The sequence below is a fragment of the Leguminivora glycinivorella genome, chromosome 17 (genome assembly GCF_023078275.1).
Source record: "Leguminivora glycinivorella isolate SPB_JAAS2020 chromosome 17, LegGlyc_1.1, whole genome shotgun sequence".
NCBI lineage: Eukaryota > Metazoa > Arthropoda > Insecta > Lepidoptera > Tortricidae > Leguminivora > Leguminivora glycinivorella.
This window is the reverse complement of record NC_062987.1, coordinates 20,837,611-20,858,877: the sequence shown is the minus strand read 5'-3', so window position 1 is coordinate 20,858,877 and position 21,267 is coordinate 20,837,611. Positions and strand designations below refer to the sequence as shown.

Here is a 21,267-nt window from a genome sequence, read left to right as displayed (position 1 = left end):
TTGTATAAGTCAAAGGATACTGTCTTTTTAATCATCAATTAAACTTTTGTTACAGAAAAGTATCAAGTTGCTGAAAGTCTCATACGTGTACAACATAGTATGGCTGGGATTCTTGGTACTCGGAAACTCCTTCACGCTATATACGGATTTGAAATTCTTATACAAAATGTGGTCATACATGAAAGACCATAAGTACATAGTATTGGAAATTCTTGCAAGTTCTGCACTGGCAACTAGCACCGTATGTACGTAACATGGTTATTATATATTAAAAGTAAAGATTTTCTGTTTACATATCCATACTAATATTATAAATGGGAAAGTGTGTTTGAAAAAAAGAGTTTTTTAAGTGGAGATAGTTGAAAAGATGAAGAGTGACATAGGCTATTTTTTGTCTCTTTCTAACGCGAGCGAAGCCGCGAGAAAAAGCTAGTAGTACATAAAAGTCACAAATTAAGCAAGACAGAATAAAAGAAACCTACAAAAGTTACTAAGGTTTGCTAGACCTTACCAGAGTACAGTCCTTGTCTAGTTTTTTAAAGTAGATACGGTAGCGAAAATGCTAAAATGGAAAGGAGCCCCCCTTTCAACTTGGGAATTTTAGTTAAATATACAAGTGTTAGTAACTAGATTTATCGGAAAAAATTGTCCATTAAGAACAACTCAGTCAAAAGATCTTTAAAATCGTGGTTCCGCTCTCGACTCTTTCCTCCTTTAAAACTTAATCAATCGGGACGAAATTTGAGAATCTGGATGACAATGAAATAATCTATGTCGGACCGTTTAGCTTTTTTGGTTAATTGTTACCAATCTTGAGTATCACACCTTTTTTTGCGCCACAATGAAAAAGGCCGTTTTTGGAAATTTTTGATTGGCTCTAGTCTTTAAAAAGCAGAATATCAAAAAAATCAAAACGGTCCGACACAGATAAAAATAATAACAATCTGTGTTTAAAAAATCATTGCTTTGTCTTAAAAAAACCAGGGCGGAAACAGTCGAGAGCGTTTGTATGGAGAATTGACCCCTACCGTATCGTCTTAAGTAAAAAAAAAACATTTAAAAAAAAATGTTTTCTGTAATCGTTATACACATGTGTGAAAGAAAAACTACTAGACTAATATTACTATTTAAAGATATATAATTTTTTTTGTATTGGTTTCAGTTATACAAATTTATGTAATCTTACTGATACGGAGTGAAATCAGTAAGCTACAAAATCAAACGCTAGAAATGCAGTTCACAAATCACGTAGCCGCAGAACCACTGTGCACGCTTCGCAACGAGTCTGACTGCACAGAAAAGAAATTGCACGGTGAAGAAAAAGGGAAGATTGACATTTGAAGCTCCTGTGAACTAATAGATGTTTGAAATTGGATCGCTTCCACACATACTGCCTAACAAACAAACTATATCTTAGCCTACGACAAATGCGTACATATAACTTTCACAAAAAACAAAAACAAAATAGTAAATAGTTATAGTATAGGAGTAGAAAATGTCCATAGAGTGCACCAGGTTAAGGATCTTGGGATTACTTTAGATGAAAAGCTTACTCTTGACCAACATGTCTACATAATTACAGCCAAAGCTTATAGAATGTTAGGTTTCGTTCTTAGGGTAGCCAAACCTCTAAAAAAGTCTTCATCTTACCTGTTGCTATACAACTCTTTAGTTCGTCCCTGTCTTGAATATTCATCCCAAATCTAGAACCTTCATTATCAAATCTACAGGAATGCGATTGAGGCTATACAAAAACGGTTCCTGAGAGCTCTTCACTATAGACTGACTCATGCTCGAATGTCATACGATAAGCTCCTTGAGCGGTACAAAGTTAAAACTCTGACTAGCAGGCGTGACGCTCAGGACGCAATTGCTTTGTTCAACATAATGCAGGGGTCATTATAATTGTCCAGAACTGCTAGAGTGTATTGGTTTCCGTGCTCCAACCTACAGGACACGAACAATATCCCTGTTTGCATTACCTAATGTGTCGAGTAACGCTGGAGTCCGTGCTCCGCTTCGCAGAATGTGTCAAAACTACAACGAAAGCCTGGTCTCGGTTGACATTTTTAATAATAACCGTGCTAATTTCAAACGCAAAGTGAATTCACTATTATGAAGTCTATAATTAGGTTCCTTGTAAGTTGCCTCCTTTTAATAGAAAATATACACGTATAGTTCCTTGCCTCGTCTTCTAACTGTGAGTATTAACTCAATTTTTACTATGCTCGTATTAACACTGTATCTTTGAGTAACATTAAGTATCATATTGTTAGTGTATCTTAGTTTAGTGCCTATTAAGATCTATCATTGTATACCATTGCCCTATGACAATGCCACTCAGATACTATTGGCTATAAATCTTAGTGGGAATTGTCTCAGGATGTAGGTTGTACCTATTATTGTGTATTTCAATATCTTCTTAACTGTATGACCTTCCTATGTCTGTTTTTTTTCCCAATAAAGAAAATAAAATAAAATAAAAATTAGCTTTAAGTACCTATATTAAATTGATTTTTTTAAACTGAGTTTGATTTCAAACACATTTCCGTTTTATTCAAATCTTTTGACTTGACTTCGGTTCGGCAGATATAAATTATATTTGTTTAGGTTATGAATTTATCATGTTATGTTTTAGACGAAAATTCTAATGTCTATAGGTAATTGGATTAACTAATTGAACTGTGTGTCTACCAAAAATGCCGCCCAAAATACTCGTACATATATTAGGTACTCGTATTATTCCTATAAATTTTGAATCCATATACTTAGGACGCGAATGCCCGTATGTTGTTCTTCTATTTAATAAAACTAGTTTTGTTAAACCAAATAATTGGTATTGCTTATCTTCTATTAGGTAATTCTATGAAAATTGTACAGTCAACCGGGGTGGCTTTGAAACGCAGGAGTGACTTTGAAATATAGTTTTAAAGTCATAGTGCAAGTAAGTTCGCGATGTTCTATGGTAGATTTAAAAGAATATTTATTGATCTAACTAGTTACATGAACAGTTTCAGTAAATAATGAGTAATGTTCATTTTAAAGCCGTTCAAATACCATCAAAGTAACCCCAAATTTTCCTAAAGCCACCCCGGTTGACGGTACTTAATATGTGAGAAACGGTTTACAATTTATGTGATGGGATCTCCCAAATAATTCATTATTTTACTAAAAAAATTAATACTATAACACAGTGAATATGATGGTGTGAATAATGTGATACTTACCTACTTATTCATGATGTTATCTTTGTGTGTCCGGTATCTGTGGCCGCTAACGCCCCACATAATACCTAGCAAACACCCACAGTTTGATAAATGCAAATGCAGATTTATTTTATTGTCCGCAACGAGTTATTGATTTTTATTTACATAGTGCTAATAAGATAAAGTTTTTTAAATATTTTTAGGTCATAAGCTATTAGATTTGTGTTTTCAGTGATTTTTATTCTTCTATTTTACATTTATAATGCAAAGAGAAGCCCCAGACTTTAAAAGATGTTGTTTCTGCCTGCCCTTGAGAAGAGGTTTGATTGCTTGGGGATATGCCAAAGTGGTAAGTTATTGTTAGTCATGTTATAATAATTACCTTTTATTATTGCCGAAAATTGATTTACGTTTTCCTAACAACTATAAGTAAGGCACAGCGGGGCAAATCTCGACTGGGGGCAATTGTAACTTATCCATTTTTACACAATGATGTTGAGTTCTACATGTATCCATTGAACACACCTACCATATATCACCGGTGGACACTTCATTTAATAATGAAAACATTGTAAAACATGGAAAAAATGGACAAGTTACATTTGCCCCCCAATCGGGATTTGACCCGCTGTACCTTACCATATTTTTAAAATTCGGTTTTGGTTTACATTTAAAGAAATTCGTTAAATATTTACAATCATGACCATGTGTCACAGGGCCTCAATATTTTGGTGTTAACACAAGCAGCAATAATATTATATTTTCTGATTTGCTACGCCTATAGTGGTAGAACATTTTACGCAGATATAGTGATATTTATCATTATAAGCATTTGCTTATTGATCGATATTTCGTTCAATATTGTTTTCATCGTAGCTGGACATAAGGTTAGCATTTCGTTTTAATTTATTTACTTCTTTATAAAATTCTCAATAAACTCGATGAATAATTTTTAATTCATGTTTTTTTGATAAAACCGCTTTCCTAATTTTGTTTGTACTAACTATGTCGCTACTACTGCTAATTCTGTCATTTTAAACAACCATTTTTAGGGTTCCGTAGTCAACTAGGAACCCTTATAGTTTCGCCATGTCTGTCTGTCCGTCCATCCGTCCGTCCGTCCGTCCGTCCGTCCGTCCGTCCGTCCGTCCGTCCGCTGATAATCTCAGTAACCGTAAGCACTAGAAAGCTGAAATTTGGTACCAATATGTATATCAATCACGTTAACAAAGTGCAAAAATAAAAAATGGAAAGAAATGTTTTATTAGGGTACCCCCCCTATTTTTTTTCATTTCAACCCCAACGTGTGATATATTGTTGGATAGGTATTTAAAAATGAATAAGGGTTTACTAAGATCGTTTTTGGATAATATTAATATTTTTGGAAATAATCGCTCCTAAAGGAAAAAAAAGTGCGTCCCCCCCCCTCTAACTTTTGAACCATATGTTTTAAAAATATGGAAAAAATCACAAAAGTAGAACTTTATAAAGACTTTCTAGGAAAATTATTTTGAACTTGATAGGTTCAGTAGTTTTTGAGAAAAATACGAAAAAGTACGGAACCCTACACTGAGCGTGGCCCGACACGCTTTTGGCCGGTTTTTTAAATATTTTTATGCATTAGTTCATTCATTTATTCCTTTATAAAACATAGTTTTACATTTCAACAAATTTTTTACATTAATACAATATTAAATACTATTGTTACTCTTAATTATTTTTTGTTATTAAGTGTTTACAATTGGCACTTATAAATTATATAATAAATATAAATTATATAATTACAGAAAAACATAAAGTTAATGAAACTATCCTACATATACAACATAGTGGTGTTGGGACTGATGACCTTAGGAGCCTGTTTCGTGTTGTATTTAGACATTGATTTCATACGCAGAGTATGGATATACTTTGAAGATCGCAAGTACGTAATAACTGATTTGCTGACCGGCTCAATACTTTGGATCAGTCTTTTATGTACGTATGATACACATACATATGTATACCGTACAGATACCTATAGTACAGTCAACCAATCTGAATCATAGGCCACTGTAGAACCATTTCACAGTAAAAGTCAAACTAACTTCTATAGCAAATAAAGCTCGGTGTCAATACGACAGAGTTCTAGAATGGGCTAGGATTCTAATAGGTTAACTGTACATTGTGCTACGTGGGGCGGAAGTTAAATATTGTAAAGGAGAGAAGTTTAAATTATGACGACTTGACGGAGCAATTTAAAGATTCGAGTTTGCAAAATGATTAAATGAAATGATTACGCCCCGAGTTACACACAATGGTTTTCATCATACTTGCAATATAAAAAAAGAATATGAAAAGACAAAAAAAAGTTAAATACGCTTCTTGAACGGTGTTTCTATACCTAATTCTCGCTCCGCCCGGGTGAAATAGCACATTTAGTGCACAAGATTAGAGTTATTAAAGACAAACTTACCAGTAAGATCTTAATAAGTCTCACAACTAACTGTTTCAAACCATATTGACTCTCCTATTGTTTTCAGTTGTTCAGATTTACGTCATCTTACTAACACGCAGCGAAATGAAAAAGCTAGAGAGTCAAACACTAGAAATACAGTTTACAAATCGCACGACCTCAGGACAGCCGCTGTGTACGCTTCACAATGTCGAAAATCTGTGCACGGACGAGAAACAAGTCGTGCAAGACGTTTGCACGGATGGGAAATAGGCCGCGCAAGAAGTTTGCACAGATGAGAAACGGGCCGTGCAAGACGTTTTCACAAAGAAATGAGGCGATAGTGACTGGATAATTGTAGACAATTAAAATGATTTGTACTTATGTTGTTATTTCAATATTATGTTATTGTAATTTGAAATATAAATTAAAATATTGTTATACTTACAATTGTAAGGCTTTCCGTGACAAAAAACACATATCCTTGTTTTTAAAAGCAATAATGACGTTTTGACGAATGTGCAATATGACATCTAAGACAAACCAAGTAGTATTATTTCATTTGTACAAATAGTCTAAAAACTGACTACTAGGTGTACATAACTTAATAAGGATGAGGATTGAGGGTGTATCATTACTATCATCGTTATTAATAGAAACTTATGTTAAACATCCACCATCCAATACAAAAATCCCAAAAATAACAAACAATATTATTGTTTTTCCTTCGAAATTTGGCGAACAGTTTCTGGATTTTTACGAAGTAAAGCGTTTCTTTATCATTCAGAAGATTGGAAATTCCTGAACGCATCTAAAAGTAATTGCGTAGTAGGCAGCGGATTCTGTATTAACAAGTGCTAATCTTGTTTTTATACGCCAGTAGCATTTTAATACACAGCAACAAAAAAAATATTAGCTAGACAGAATAGAGAAAATATGTATCCACCAATTTGTACACCAAACCGGAAGTTTCTCAACAACAAACTAAATATTTACCAGGGGCCTAATAAGGCCTATTGCATAAAAATTTACAACTTGTACAACTCTTACTTACAAGTCTTTTTCTCATGAAAGGAATTGTATAGGGACTACCGCTTGTAATATGAGTTGCATTTTTGTATGCAATAGGCCCCAGATCTTGTATCTCCGTGTTACTTTTCTATTAAACCTGTAAATTTGTACGAGTGCCTACATTGCCTACAAATTGAACGTGGTTCGCGAACTCAAGAACGTACGAAAATAACATTGAAACCATATCAAATTCTTTATATAGAAATGGCCTCCGGTCACAGTGCACAGATAATAGGCATTTATTTTGTCTCTCTTATCTTTCGTCGGACAAAACAACAACCGACGGGTACATAACGTTCACTACTTGATAAAACAAACATATTCAAGTTAATCTTACAAAGGACTGACACGTTCCAAACTTAATTAAAATAAAAAAATAGGCCTAAAAAAAGAGAACAGAAGAAAGTGTAAAATTCAAGTGAAAAAAATTCAAAGTGAAAATGCACGGTGAAGCACCAGAGTTTAAAAGATGTTGTTTCTGCTTACCTTTAAGAAAGGGCTTGATTGCTTGGGGATATTTTAAATTGGTAAGTGTCTGGCTTTAAAATAATCATAATATTATTTTACCTTATATTTCTCTCATTCTTAGACCTACCATAGGTCTGTTTTAGGATAAGTTACCAGTGTGTAATAAAAAAAAATACTTTATTGCACTACTACAACGACAACAGCTAAACAAACAAATAAAGAACTTAAATAGTAGGTAACAACAGGCGGTCTTATCGCTAAAGAGCGATCTCTACTCTCTGTGTAATGTAACATCTCGGGAGTTGCAGGCATTCATAGCTTACGGAGACTGCTTTCCACCAGGCAAGACCTTTGTTTGCTACGTACGAGTAACAAAGGAATAGAAGAATATTTATAATATTAGACTTATTTTGACCAGGATAGACCCTGATTACCTTTTTGATTTTTATCGAGCTCCCGATATTTCGACGTAGTTGCATGCATCATGATCACGGAAAACTGGAAAAGGCGTGGATGTCAAAATTCTAATGTTTTTGTCGGGAGCTTGACAAAAATCAAAAAGGTAATCACGGTCAATATAAGTCTAATGAAAATAATAGTGAATCATTCCAAACTCGAATTATTTAGTGCTCTTACGGCACATCTTTACGAAATAGTAATTAGTATCAGTTCAAGATCTGTCATATATGGTACCTTTGTTTCAGCTTCTCAACGTTTTGGCCCTCATATACGTTGGAGTCATAGCCTCTATCTATACGAGGAGGACTTGGAGACCGGTAGAAGCCAGAGATATTGTCATTCTGTCGTTTATGGCCATATGTTTACTCGTTGATATGTCCTTCGACATTGTCTTTATCGCCGCTGGACATAAGGTATGTATATCGATAGAACGTATGTAATTATATGTAACTACATATAAAGGCTTAGGTACTCTTTTTAAAGAGTGTGTCAGATATTTAGACATGAACCATCGGCTTTGAGATTAACCTAAGTATATGAAAGATATATTACTATGATAATAATACCTAGATGTTTTTCTAGCACGAATGAAGTAACACTAGTGACTTCTTTCCGACATTTCGTTCATCGATAACTGACATTATAATATGTCATTAATTTTTGTAATTATGTCATTAATTATTGCCGTGGTACTGGATCTTGAGTAGTTTCATGTGCTCTCTGCCTACCCCGTTTAGGGAATATAGGCTTGGATTTAGGTGTATATAAGATGAATGTTTTATACAAATGTCACATGTTTCAAAATAAATAGACGATACCAATAAAACGAGCTATATTTTAATAGCTTACATAAGTTCATACATTACATTCAAGATTTTAGAGGTTATTATTGGGGGTATTATTAACCTTGTGTAAGGCTATTTGATCGATAAAAGGATTGTCGATGTTTTTATTTTGTCAAGCACTTACAACTTGACGCTCGTGCCAGAAAAGTATCTAGGTATAATGATAAATAATAATCGATTAGAATATCAATAACATTGTGTAGCGGCGTTTAATTGGTGAGGCTACTTACATTTGTCCAGAGGCGCTTGTGGGGCCACGTGGAAACACTTTGGGAAAATCCTCACACTAAAACGATTGTCACATATAAACGGAAGCTTAGGTCACTGGTCGGAATATCACTTAAAATGTCAATTTTCACGTTTGTGTCGCGCCGGTGCACCGATAACTATTTTTAATTCGTAATAACGGGAGCGCAGATCATGGCGCTCGCACGGTCGAAGAGAGAGTTTTTTCTATATATCCGCCAGGTGGCGTGGCAGGCGGACCGGAAAGTCGCTTTGGGACTTCTGTAATTGCCAGCTCCAAAAAACTGTGCTACATATACATGGAAAAAAGTATTCTTTCAAAATTGTGTTGCCTTGTATGTATGAAAATGAAATAACTATTTAACTATATCAAGAAAAGAAATTAAAACTAAAAATCTCTGTTCCTCGACGGAACATGCCGCTCACCTTAAAAGACACGGAGTGACTTTTAAAAGAAATAAAAAAAAAAGAAACTATACGAAAGTATACCAAAATATTTTATGAAACTTATATTTAACTTAACATTAAGAGTCGTAACGATTGTATAAGTTTATTCTAAAGGTAAGGGACAGACCTTCACAACAGGTCGTTTGAACAACGTGTTCCCGCTTTTCAATGTTACGACGCGAATAACTTGATCGCTGCCCGGATGGACAGCATGAACGCGCGCGAGTTTCCACTGCAGCGGCGGCAGGTGGTCGTCGCATACCACAACAACAGTACCTTCACGAACGGCGGGACCGCGGTCTTGAAGCCACTTTGTACTTTGTTGCAGTTGATGGAGATATTCACGACTCCATCGACGCCAGAAATGCTGGACAGCTTGCTGTATCCAGCGCCAACGTGTAAGACGATTAGGGTTCTCGTCTATCAGAGAAACGTCCGGTAGGGCCGTTAAGGGCTCACCGATTAAGAAATGGGCCGGCGTAAGAGGTAAAGGATCCGCGGAGTCCGAACTTAGAACGCAGAGCGGACGACTGTTTAATACAGCTTCGATTTGACACGTCAAAGTGTGCATACAATCATATGTTTGCGTTTGTGTACCTATTACGCGATGTAAATGAGTTTTGAAACTCTTAACAGCTGCTTCAAATAATCCACCGAAATGACTAGCATAAGGTGGTTGAAAATGCCAAGTTAATCCTTGTTTTAAAGTTTGTTGATTAAGGGCATTCATGACCGAATCATTACGTAAAAAAATATATAACTCTTGAAGGTAATTATTACAACCAACAAAGTTACGTCCGCAATCGGTATATATATCCGTACAATATCCTCGACGGGACGTGAAACGTCGCAACGCAGCTAAAAAACCTTCCGTGGAAAGTTCGGAAACTAACTCAAGATGTACAGCTTTAACGCTCATACATACGAAAACTGCAACGTAACATTTTATTATTTTTGCATTACGAACCTTATTAGCGCGTACGTAGAATGGCCCACAAAAGTCACAAGACGTTTTACTAAACACACGTGCGGGGCGTAGCCGAACCGAGGGTAACATTCCTATGCGCGGCTGGCAGCGAGTCGGTCGAGCGCGGAAGCATTTGATACAACGATGTACGCGGAGGCGAACAATATCACGACCAGAGATAATCCAGTATCGCTGTAAGAGCGAGTTTTGCACGCACTGCGAACCGGCATGTAGTTCCTTTATATGCGCATCGTCAATGATAAGATTTGTAAGAGGATGTCTTTTAGGTAAAATCAATTGATGTTTTGATTCAAAAGGTAAAAGTGATTTGTGAATACGTCCGCCGACGCGTAACAAACCATCCCTATCTATAATGGGCGTGAGACGCCGCAAACGAATTGACGGAAGTTTATTTGACGAAATCCTCTTAATGTCGTCTTCGAACACTTTTTGTTGTGTAATCAATATTAGTCGATTTAATGCAAAATTGTACTCTGGTACGGTGACGTACTTTGGGAATGTTTGTTTATGTTTCCTGCATTTATTGTAGAAACGAAATATGACTGCCGTGACGCGAACTAATTTACCTAGCGACGAAAATCGCATTATAAGAGTGTCGTCGTCCGGGGAAGGAGGCAATGTGGACACACATGCATAACTAAGACTTGCCGAGTCATGTGTATTGCGTTTTTCCTCGTTCGTGTTTACCACCGGTTTTGGTATAGGCCAGGAGTCGCGACTTTGTTGGAGCCATGTAGGACCATGGAACCACAAGTCATTTTGTACGAGCGCGGCGGGGAGCAGACCGCGAGACGCCGGGTCAGCGCTGTTATCAGCTGACGGGACGTGACGCCAACAGCGCGCCGGGACACGGGACAAAATCTCACTAGTGCGGTTCGAGACAAACGTTTTCCATTCGTGCGGGGGTGACTGAAGCCACGCGAGCACGACGGAACTGTCAGACCATGCGTACACTTGATCGGGGTGAATGTGACCACCGTAAAGATGCATAACTCTTTCAATTAATTTTGATAGGATTACACAACCCATCAATTCCATTCTAGGTATAGTAAGGCATACCCGAAGAGGTGCAACGCGACTTTTAGCCATGACTAAATAGGTTTGAACTCGCCCGGTGTTGTCCGTCAGACGTATATAAACACATGCTGCGTATGCAATTTTGCTTGCGTCGGCAAATCCGTGAATTTCGATTGAATCGAAGTCGTCAGTATTGAAAATATGACGAGGAAATGAAATTTGCGATAGGAGCGGTAGCTCGTTAATAAAACTCGTCCATGGGTTAATAATATCGATAGGGGGTTCTGAGTCCCAGGAAATTTTGGCTAACCATAGCAATTGAATTAAATGTTTGGCAAACAATGTCACCGGAGATAATAACCCGAGGGGGTCGTAAATTTTTGCAATTTCGGAAAGAATCGCCCGCTTTGTACAGGCCTGCGAAGAACTTTGAACTTTGAAACTAAATGCGTCAGATCTTGATTCCATTGAAGTCCAAGGACCTTGACCCCTTTGTCATTTTCCATTTCGGCAAAATGAACATTTTCGCGCCGCTCACCATGAAACTCTGTCGGTCGCGTGGCAGCGAGAATGGCTGGCGAGTTACTTTGCCACTTTCGCAATTCGAACCCGGCCGTGGCACAAATACCTATCAGCTCCTGCTGCAGATTGAGGGCTTCGGCTAAGGTATCTGCGCCGGTCACCACATCGTCGACGAACATGTCATTTAGGAGGACTGGCGAGGCGAGCGGGAAACGCTCGGCTTCGTCATGCGCGAGCTGTTTAATTGTGCGCAAGGCGAGATAAGGGGAACTACTGATACCGAAAGTAACGGTACCTACCGACACCGAGTGGTGCGGGATGTAATAACTCGCGCCAGCGGGGGGGTTATCGTCCGCGAGCTCCATGTGGTTAAGATCCACATACTCCTGGAGGCACGCGTGATACTCCGCCTTCAGCTGGGGGTTTCGTTCTAGACGGTATTCCAGTTTGTGGAAACGTGCTAGAGCAATTTGCCGAGACTCGCCGAGGGGCGGTGCATCGGGCTTGAATGGCAGAGCAACTATGTATCGCCCTGTCTCTTCGCGCGTATGCGTCTTTTGGAAAAAGGATTCGCATAGCTTTTCTTCGGGAGTGTAACTCCGCATCTCTGGAACTGACTCCAGCTCCCAAAACTTCTCGAGATTGTCGTTGTCGAACGACGTAAAACAAGTATGGCGTGGAGTCGAAATGTTAGAAGTAAAGTTGACTTTACCCCCTAGTAAATAACCAAATACACTATTGATTGCGGTGGGTGTGCCAGGTTTACCCCTGACTATACCCTCGCGAATGACATCCATGAAAATGTCCTCGCCAAGTATCATGTCAACCGGCTGAGGTTTATGAAATTCAGGGTCGGCTAGAGCGAGCCCTTGCAAATGAGGCCATTCCCCGTACGGTGCTAGTGGTACACTAGGCATTTGACGGGTTAATTTTGACAAAATAGTAGCCTCCAAAGGAATACTTGGACTTTGTTTGCCCTTGGGCGAAATTGAGCACACGAAGGTACCCCTGGGGTTGAGCAGTAAATCACCGACACCTACCAACGGCTCGCTGACATTTCGTCGCGGTAAATTTAATCGTTGCATACACGATTCAGTAATAAGAGCTGCTTGTGAGCCCCCGTCTAACATACAACGAATTGTAGCAATTTTATTACCTTCGTAATAAAGGTCAACCAACGCAGTTGACAGTAACACCGTATGAGGCTCAATACCTAAACCTAGATTATTTTGATTCACGCCGTGAACAGCTGATGGGCTCGGGACAGCGCCCGCGCCGGGCTGCGACTGCTCCGTTAGAGCGATCGAGACGGCAACTAGTTCCGCGGCTTCATTGTTCGCCGGGAAGGGTCGCGTACGCGTAAGGTCCGAATCTAAATGAATTAAGGTGTGGTGCTTCTTATTGCACTTACGACACTTAAAACTTGATTTACAATTACGTAAGTCATGTCCGGAACATAAACAATTATAACAAATGTTATTTGTTTGAACAAATGTGAATCTATCTTTAGTAGACAAATTTAAAAATTCTAAACATTTGTGAAGTGAATGGAAGCCTTTGCACTTCACGCAAGATCGAACCTTATTCGTATCGACATACGGTCGAGTTTGGTCTGACGTATTCGTAATAAAAACCCTTTTAGGTGTAATTTGATTTGAAATTAAATTATTTTTATTTGTTGTACTTAAGGAATTATTTTTTGTGGACTGTATATGGGAAACTGTAATCATCTGTTCCGCCGTAAGTTCGCGCTCTAAGAATGTTATTAAGGTTTGGACTTTAGGTATTTCACTTGGGTTGGTTAAAGAACGTTCATATTCTTTTCGCGTATTAACGGGAATTTTACGTAATAATAAATTTAACAGAACGAAGTCCCATTCTTTAACCGGAAACTCCAAAACTTCAAGTGCTTTAATATTTTCGTGGTAAACATTAAGCAAATTTCGCATAGCAACAGCAGATGAGCGCGCGGAACAAGAATCGATATCGAGTAATTTATCTAGATGTTGTGACGCAATAATGCGTTTGTTGTCATAACGGGATTTTAGAACATCGATCGCAATTGAATAATTACTTTCCGTTATGGGAATTGATTTAATTAAATTAAATGGTTCGTTTTTAACCGAAAGTAGTAAATACCTAAACTTTTCCGCGTCAGTGTAGGCATTGTTGTTGTGGACCAACGATTGAAATAAGTCGAAAAAGGCGGGCCAGCCCGTAGGTTCACCGTGAAATTCAGGAAGCGACAATTTAGGCAAGTTTCGACGGTCGTTCATAAACGTGTCGTGTTGGCTAGGCACAGGAATGCGGCTCGCTCGCCGCTTTTCTACATCTACCTCCTTTAGGTTATTTAAATGCGTAACTATCGCGTAATATAAATCGTTGAAATCATTTCGAATCTTAATGTTGGCTTCTTTGTTGAAGCTATTAGACTTAATTAATGCCTTTTCGATCTTAGTTTGAATTTTGGTAAACTTTCGCTGGTGCGCTGTTAAATCGGAAGTTCTTGAACGAAATTGTTCTATATTCGTTGCTGCGAACTGTAATGTTCGTTTTAATTCGTCGAGAATTAGATCTCGCTCGAATAAATCTTGTGTCATACACGATGTGTCGGTTTCGACACCGTCTGTAGGATTCGGTACCATTTTGCCGTGAGCAAAGATGGCGGAAATTACAATGAAAAATTGAACTACAAACGTATGTAATTGGAATGATGGGTACGTAATACCGCAAAATACACGGGCAACACAACGTGAGAAAGAAAAATCCGGATCGAACGGATCAAAAAACTATATGTAGCGGCGTTTAATTGGTGAGGCTACTTACATTTGTCCAGAGGCGCTTGTGGGGCCACGTGGAAACACTTTGGGAAAATCCTCACACTAAAACGATTGTCACATATAAACGGAAGCTTAGGTCACTGGTCGGAATATCACTTAAAATGTCAATTTTCACGTTTGTGTCGCGCCGGTGCACCGATAACTATTTTTAATTCGTAATAACGGGAGCGCAGATCATGGCGCTCGCACGGTCGAAGAGAGAGTTTTTTCTATATATCCGCCAGGTGGCGTGGCAGGCGGACCGGAAAGTCGCTTTGGGACTTCTGTAATTGCCAGCTCCAAAAAACTGTGCTACATATACATGGAAAAAAGTATTCTTTCAAAATTGTGTTGCCTTGTATGTATGAAAATGAAATAACTATTTAACTATATCAAGAAAAGAAATTAAAACTAAAAATCTCTGTTCCTCGACGGAACACATTGTATAAATAACCTATAAGTTTTTAGTACACACAATCGATGACTCTACCAAAAGTGGTTTTTGAGATTTTGAGTAAGTAGATTTACTTTGAACCTGCAAATATTATTGATTTCTGAAACCGACATGAATATTATGTTAGTTGTTTTAAGTGTACTAAGTTTACCTACTATTTTTGAACTTAAGTGTGTTAAGTTTACTATTTTTTATTACAGAAAGATGTGAAGTTACTGCAAATATCTTACATTTACAACATCGTATGGCTGGTCCTATTGACGCTAGGCAACTGCTTCCAACTCTACATGAACGTGAGCATGTCTTACAGAATGTGGAAATACTCGGAGTACCGCAAATATATCGTGTTCGATTTGCTCCTCTGTGCGGGATTCGCTTTTGGACTTATTTGTAAGTATAAGATATATATTCATTTATTTATTTAAACCTTTGGGAAACAAAAAAAGCAATACAATACAATACATATTATAGTAAAATCAGATTCCATATTTACAAGCCACTGTTTCCACTCATCATCCTCTTTGCGTTATCCCGGCATTTGCCACGAATCGGCTCATGGGAGCCTGGTGTCCGCTTTGGCAACTAATTGGAATAGGCCTTATTGGAATCAGTCCGGTTTTCTCACGATGTTTTCCTTCACTGAAAAGCGACTGGCTGGAAGCCACAGCTTCCACTATCGAATAATAATAGTTATGTTGCTCAGAAACTGACATTGTAACAATTTTTAATTTAAAACATGCAAAACTTAAATATTTAAAATTATTGAAAAGAACATTATAATATTAAACTTGGTTTTAATCTACGCAGCTTAGGGAGAGTCTGGGAGATTACACTCGAACCATTTTATCAAAAATGTATTCAAATAAAATTATAAATTTTATTAACAATTCAATATCACCTAACAATAATAAAATTATAGACATACATTCTGACTCAAGTTTCAACTTTCAACCCTGGCCAAGTCTCTCAGACTCTCTCTACTGTACACAGTAGATCTGGAATGCCCGAATCATCTTGCGACGTTTAATATTTTTTTAATTCTTTCACTTCATTGTTCTAGTTACACAAATATACCTGGTACTGCTGATACGAAGTGAGATAAAAAAGCTGCGTCATCAGACATTAGGAATGCAGTTCACAAATCACGCAGCCACAGGAGAGCCGCAGTGCACGCTTCACAACACTGAATGCACGGATGGGAAACCAGCTGTGCACAACTGTACGGAGAAACAATATGTGCACAACTGTTGCACGGAGAAGCAAGGTGTACAAAACTGTTGTGCACGGAAGCAAGGTATGCAAAACTGTTGCACAGAGAAACAGGCTGTGCAAAATTGCACAGGTAAGAAATTAAGTACGGAGGAATGTTGCACGGACAAGAATCAAGGACAGGACTGTTGCACCAATATAGAACGAGTTGTCTAAAACTACACGAAAGAGAAATGTAATAAAATGAAAGGTCTGTAACTTGATAGCACTGATTAGGCTTAAAGAATTTAACTTTTATACGATATGAGTAGGATATGCGTAGGTATAAGTTAAGAAATATGAAACATGGGAATACATATTACTTAAAATATGGATTGAGACAGGAATTAAACCCAAAATCGCACAATGCATCTCTTGGTAACGGTAGTTTTGGAAAAAAAAATCTAATTTATTTTTAAATAAATTAATATTTTTTAAACCAATCAGCAGTTTCATTTCATTTTAAGTAGTGGGACACAGTAATTATAAGCTTTTATTTACTTTCACCTGTCCCGTTGTCTGTCTGTAATCAAATCTTGCAAGTTTGACCCACTTCCCGGTTTTCGATTGAGTTGAAATTTTGCACACATATAATCACGTGACAATACAATATTACGGTATCATGGAACTGGGAGGCGATTTTTGAATCTCGCTTACAGGATTTTGTCACTAAAATACCGGTTGAAAACGGTGACTTGCTTATTATTTTCAGTGACAATTTTCTGAATTCGAACGCGTGAAACTCAAAAATCGGCCCCCTGATCTGATGATGGAGCAGAAAGGTGGCCATAGGCAATCTGCAATGAAATGTCGTATCCCCATCTAGTAAGGGATTTTCAGAAACGTCTCGTAGAGCAGTAGATGACTGTCGAAAGAAAAGTACAGTCGGCGATGAAGCTTGTGCCAAAAATGAAATTTTTGTGAAGAAGCCTATTACAGAATATACTACAATTTTGTACTATAATGAGATCAAAACAATAACAAATGTGTTAATCTGAATACGATTCCATATCGTACTTAACCGAGACATTGTTATCCGGTTCCGCTGTGGCAAACCGTCATTTTGTCACATTTTATAGCAATTACTTCATTTTATTATTGTATCTCTAGTGGTGACATTGCTAACAGAAATAGTCCAGTGAGGTTAAAAGAATCGCTATTATATTTGAAAATTACATCACAACCTGTTCCTAAGGATATTTTAGATTTTTTTAAACAGCAAATTAGCAGTATGGATCTTGAAGGGAAAAGTATATCTAAAAAAATAAGGAATCCCTTTGAAACTTTGTTGAAAATGAGACGAGAAACGCCAGAGTTCAGAAGATGCTGTTTCTGTATACCGCTTAGAAGGGGCCTGATCACTTGGGGGTATTTGAGAGCGGTAAGTTATTTTATTTCTTTCTCTTGATAATTTTATAAGTTATGTACATTTAGATATGTAACAGTATTAGCTTGTATACTATACAAGTCATCTAATATGCAACTTTGCCTTTTAATAGACATTAGACACCCATAAACCCATAATATAGCTTTAGAGATAGAGCATACACCCATAAGACCGTCAACGCACCTCCAACTCTTCTGGTGTTTCGGGTGTGTATAGGAGGCAGTGATCGCTGATGGCCTACCATCAGGCGATCTGCCTGTTGGCCCAGCACGTGATTGCCGCGACATAGCGTCACTACTTTTAAAAAAACTTGTATCTTCGTCTGTCAATGAAAAGAAAATTGTAGTATGTATGGAATGCATATAGACTTACTGCGTTTTAACTTTGGGGAACAGCGTGAGATACGAGATTTTTTAAAAGTAGTGACGATAGGTGTCTTCTTCTAACTGTACTAATGACATAAGGACAAATAGTCTATTTAGCGGCGACATATTCTCGCGGCATTCATGTGCTAAACCTGTTGTTTCTTTGCGTCCTAACGCATAAAAAATAATAGAAGAATACATACATAATACCTATGCCATACAGGGTGCGTAGCCGAATGGCACAAACGCTCACGAAACGAAACGCTAGTAGATATCTATCCCTATCGCTCTTGCGTATTGGCGCGACAGAGCCGGACTACGTTTCGTTTTCGTTTGGCGTCTACGGGGCCAGGTGTAGTAGACCGTTCATCATTCAAGGTCTAAAACGCAAAAATATTCCTATTTAAATATTATTTTTTATATACCTTAGGTGTACAATATAATACCCTTAATAACTTCAGTATTTGAATCTTTATTAATTTAACATTTTTTGTACCTTTCCAGGCTCTCGATTTGCTGGCGATGAGTTTGGTGATATACATTTTAACTGCTATAAGTATTCTGCACGGGTTACTGATAACGGAAATCGTTGTTTTGATCATTGACGTGGTGTTCAATATAATGCTGATCGTGGGCGGTCATCTGGTAAGTGTTCTTATCAAATAATTCCGAAATTTTGAACACAGAAAAGTAACAACATCTTCTGAATCCACAGAACAATATACCTAAATGATTGGCGATCTGCGCTGGTAGCCTAGCGGTAAGTACCTGCGACTTTCGTTCCGAAGTCGCGGGTTCGAACCCCGGCTCGCACCAATGAGTTTTTCGGAATTTATGTGCGAAATGTCATTTGATATTTGCTTTTCGGTGAAGGAAAACATCGTGAGGAAACCGGACTAATTCCAATAAGGTCTAGTTTACCCTTTAGGTTGGAAGGTCAGATGGCAGTCGCTTTCGTAAAAACTAGTGCCTACGCCAAATCTTGGGATTAGTTGTCAAAGCGGACCTCAGGCTCCCATGAGCCGTGCCAAATGCCGGGATAACGCAAGGAGGAGGATGATTGGCGATGGCGATCTAGAAGCGACACTGGGTTCGAATCCCGTTAATAGTTATTTGTTATACAAAATTTCGCTATATTCAAGGTCAAATTGCTTTATCCACTAGTGGATAAAATGCGTTTTTACCCGCTGGTATTAAAGGACAAAACACGTGTTTCCGAGCTAGTGAGGGAAAAAGGGTATTTATTTGTGTGATGAGCACAGATGAGCCAACCATTTGCTAACCCAGCAGGTAAAGGATTTCTCACACTAAAACGGTTGCGGACCGGGACTGAACGGGCCGACGACGGGTTTTCCGTAGTGCCACTTGCCACCGTATCCGTTCCGGGTCCGGGCCATACTTATGCAAGTTTGTTATTTTTTTTTTTACCAATAAATAGTGTTGATTTTAGGAAATTTATTTCATAAATTAATTAATTACATTAATTTGTATAAATATAGTTAGTCCTACTAAAAACTTAACTATGAACTTATAAATAAAACTATAGCTAAGCTAAACTAAAACTACCTATAAAATAAAACCCTACAAATAAAAAAATATTTCTAAATCTGAGCCGACCGGTAGGGTGCCCAGAAGGCTGGCAGCATTGCCGCGCTGAACGGCAATGCCGATGCGCTGGTCAAGGTAAGCCCCAGCCTTCCGGTCACCCGACGCGTCTATAAGACGTTTAGCCAGCTCCTTAAAAATGCCGTGTGCGCCCTGACCCCACGACCCAAGCGTCTCTACGCCAAAGGGTTCAAACATGTAGCCGGCTTCGATGGCTATAGTTTGTTAAATGAACACACGTTGAGTCTGGAATCTTATTTTTGGTTTGGTCGCGTAGCCAAGATGTCCCTATCCATATGATTAATACCTACCTATATTAACGTTAGCAACTTACCACCGAAGAATGCTAAGGCACTAATATGTTCGTATCTCTTTGTCGTAGGTGCTAGGTATATGGAAGAGTCATAGGAGATTGAAATTATTGACAGGGAAAGTTGCATCAATGATATTTTTAATAAAATGGAACTTTATTTTTCAGAAATCAATAAAACTGCTAAAAGTAAATTACTACTTCAGCCTTGCCTGGCTCGGGCTTCTAGTGCTCGGCTTCTGTTGGCAAATCTACTCCGAGATCAGACTGACCTTGATCCTAATATCGTACGGGATGGAGTACGGAAGTGTGGTGGGCATAGCATTACCCGGGTTGAGCGTTGGTTTCGTACAAATATGTAAGTCTTTAAAAATCATATTCTTCTAAGGCCCACTTGCACCAACCACTTAACTCAGGGTTAGTGTGCTGTCAACTGTCAAATTTTATATAAAATGGTGGGTTAACCCTCGGGTTTTCGTTGATGCAAGTGGCCCTAAGAGGTCTACTCAATAATTATGTATGTACGTATATTAATTATAAAGAGACCAGTTTGCCAGAGAATATCACTAGTATATTTAACTAAAATTCCCAAATTGAAAGGGGGCTTCTTTCTATTATAGGTTTTTCGCTCCTGTAGCGTCTTAAGGGAGATCGCGGCGTACCTTAGAGTGAGAACAGCCCATGAGGATAAGTGGTCAAAAATCAGCTGGAACTGTCAGTTGTTTTCTGTTGTGACCTTTTGTGATGATAATATTGATAATACTTTCAAACAAAGTAGAAATCTATGGACTATTTTTTTTAACCCCTGACGCAAAAACGACGGGGTGTCATAAGTTTGACGTGTCTGTCTGTGTGTATGTCTGTCTGTCTGTTTGTCTGTGTGTCTGTCTGTGGCACCGTAGCTCCCGAACGGATGAACCGATTTAGATTGTAGTTTTTTTTCGTCTGAAAGCAGAGTTAATCAAGAGTGTTCTTAGCCATGTTTCATGAAAATCAGTCTACTATGTCGCGGTCGGGGTTTTTTGAAAATTTTAATTTTGTGGTTAGGTTATTAGTAGATTCACTGACCTCTTTTCTTTCCAGGTCTTCAGATATACCTGATACTTTTAATACGCAGTGAAATAATTAAGCTGCAGGAACAGAATTTGGAAATGCAGTTTTCTAACCCTGCGGTCGCCGAAGCTCAATGCACAATGCACATTGCTGCCTAATGACATCTCGTTCAACCCTTTTACTGCTGAGCTGTACGCTTGGCAAATGATAACGTATGCATGCGTAAAGCTGCTGAAATAGGTGGATTGTCTATGGATAAATAATTATTATAAGATTATTTGTGTACAGATATTTCAATAAAATATTAAATGAAACCAGAAAAA

General features: G+C 38.1%; 4 protein-coding genes across 5 annotated transcripts in view; all 4 read left to right on the top strand.

The window, feature by feature from the left end:
* The window catches only part of LOC125235633, a 13,860-nt gene extending 7,776 nt beyond the window's left edge, over window positions 1-6,084 (top strand). Inside the window, exons 5-8 of the mRNA XM_048142230.1 lie at window positions 2,639-2,660; window positions 3,883-4,093; window positions 4,994-5,183; window positions 5,729-6,084. Of these exons, the coding sequence (XP_047998187.1) occupies window positions 2,639-2,660; window positions 3,883-4,093; window positions 4,994-5,183; window positions 5,729-5,913 (608 nt within the window). The 3' untranslated portion in view covers window positions 5,914-6,084. The remainder of the gene's footprint in view (window positions 1-2,638; window positions 2,661-3,882; window positions 4,094-4,993; window positions 5,184-5,728) is intronic.
* Window positions 1-18,254, top strand: part of LOC125235277 — a 22,066-nt gene extending 3,812 nt beyond the window's left edge. Inside the window, exons 3-5 of one of the 2 annotated variants that reach the window (XM_048141786.1) lie at window positions 56-245; window positions 1,163-1,355; window positions 18,199-18,254. In XM_048141786.1, the coding sequence (XP_047997743.1) occupies window positions 56-245; window positions 1,163-1,341 (369 nt within the window). In that variant the 3' untranslated portion in view covers window positions 1,342-1,355; window positions 18,199-18,254. Of the gene's footprint in view, window positions 1-55; window positions 246-1,162; window positions 2,492-18,198 lie in introns of those variants that run through there. The other variant, XM_048141782.1, reaches the window with a different exon arrangement.
* LOC125235275 lies at window positions 7,022-16,667 on the top strand. The gene is made up of 4 exons (XM_048141779.1): window positions 7,022-7,238; window positions 7,884-8,051; window positions 15,177-15,366; window positions 16,037-16,667. Exons 1-4 carry the CDS (start codon window positions 7,152-7,154, stop codon window positions 16,399-16,401), a joined length of 810 nt encoding a protein of 269 aa, XP_047997736.1. The 5' UTR covers window positions 7,022-7,151; the 3' UTR covers window positions 16,402-16,667.
* Window positions 16,980-21,267, top strand: LOC125235278. Its single transcript, XM_048141787.1, has 4 exons — window positions 16,980-17,605; window positions 18,481-18,621; window positions 20,060-20,249; window positions 20,975-21,267. Exons 1-4 carry the CDS (start codon window positions 17,456-17,458, stop codon window positions 21,100-21,102), a joined length of 609 nt encoding a protein of 202 aa, XP_047997744.1. The 5' UTR covers window positions 16,980-17,455; the 3' UTR covers window positions 21,103-21,267.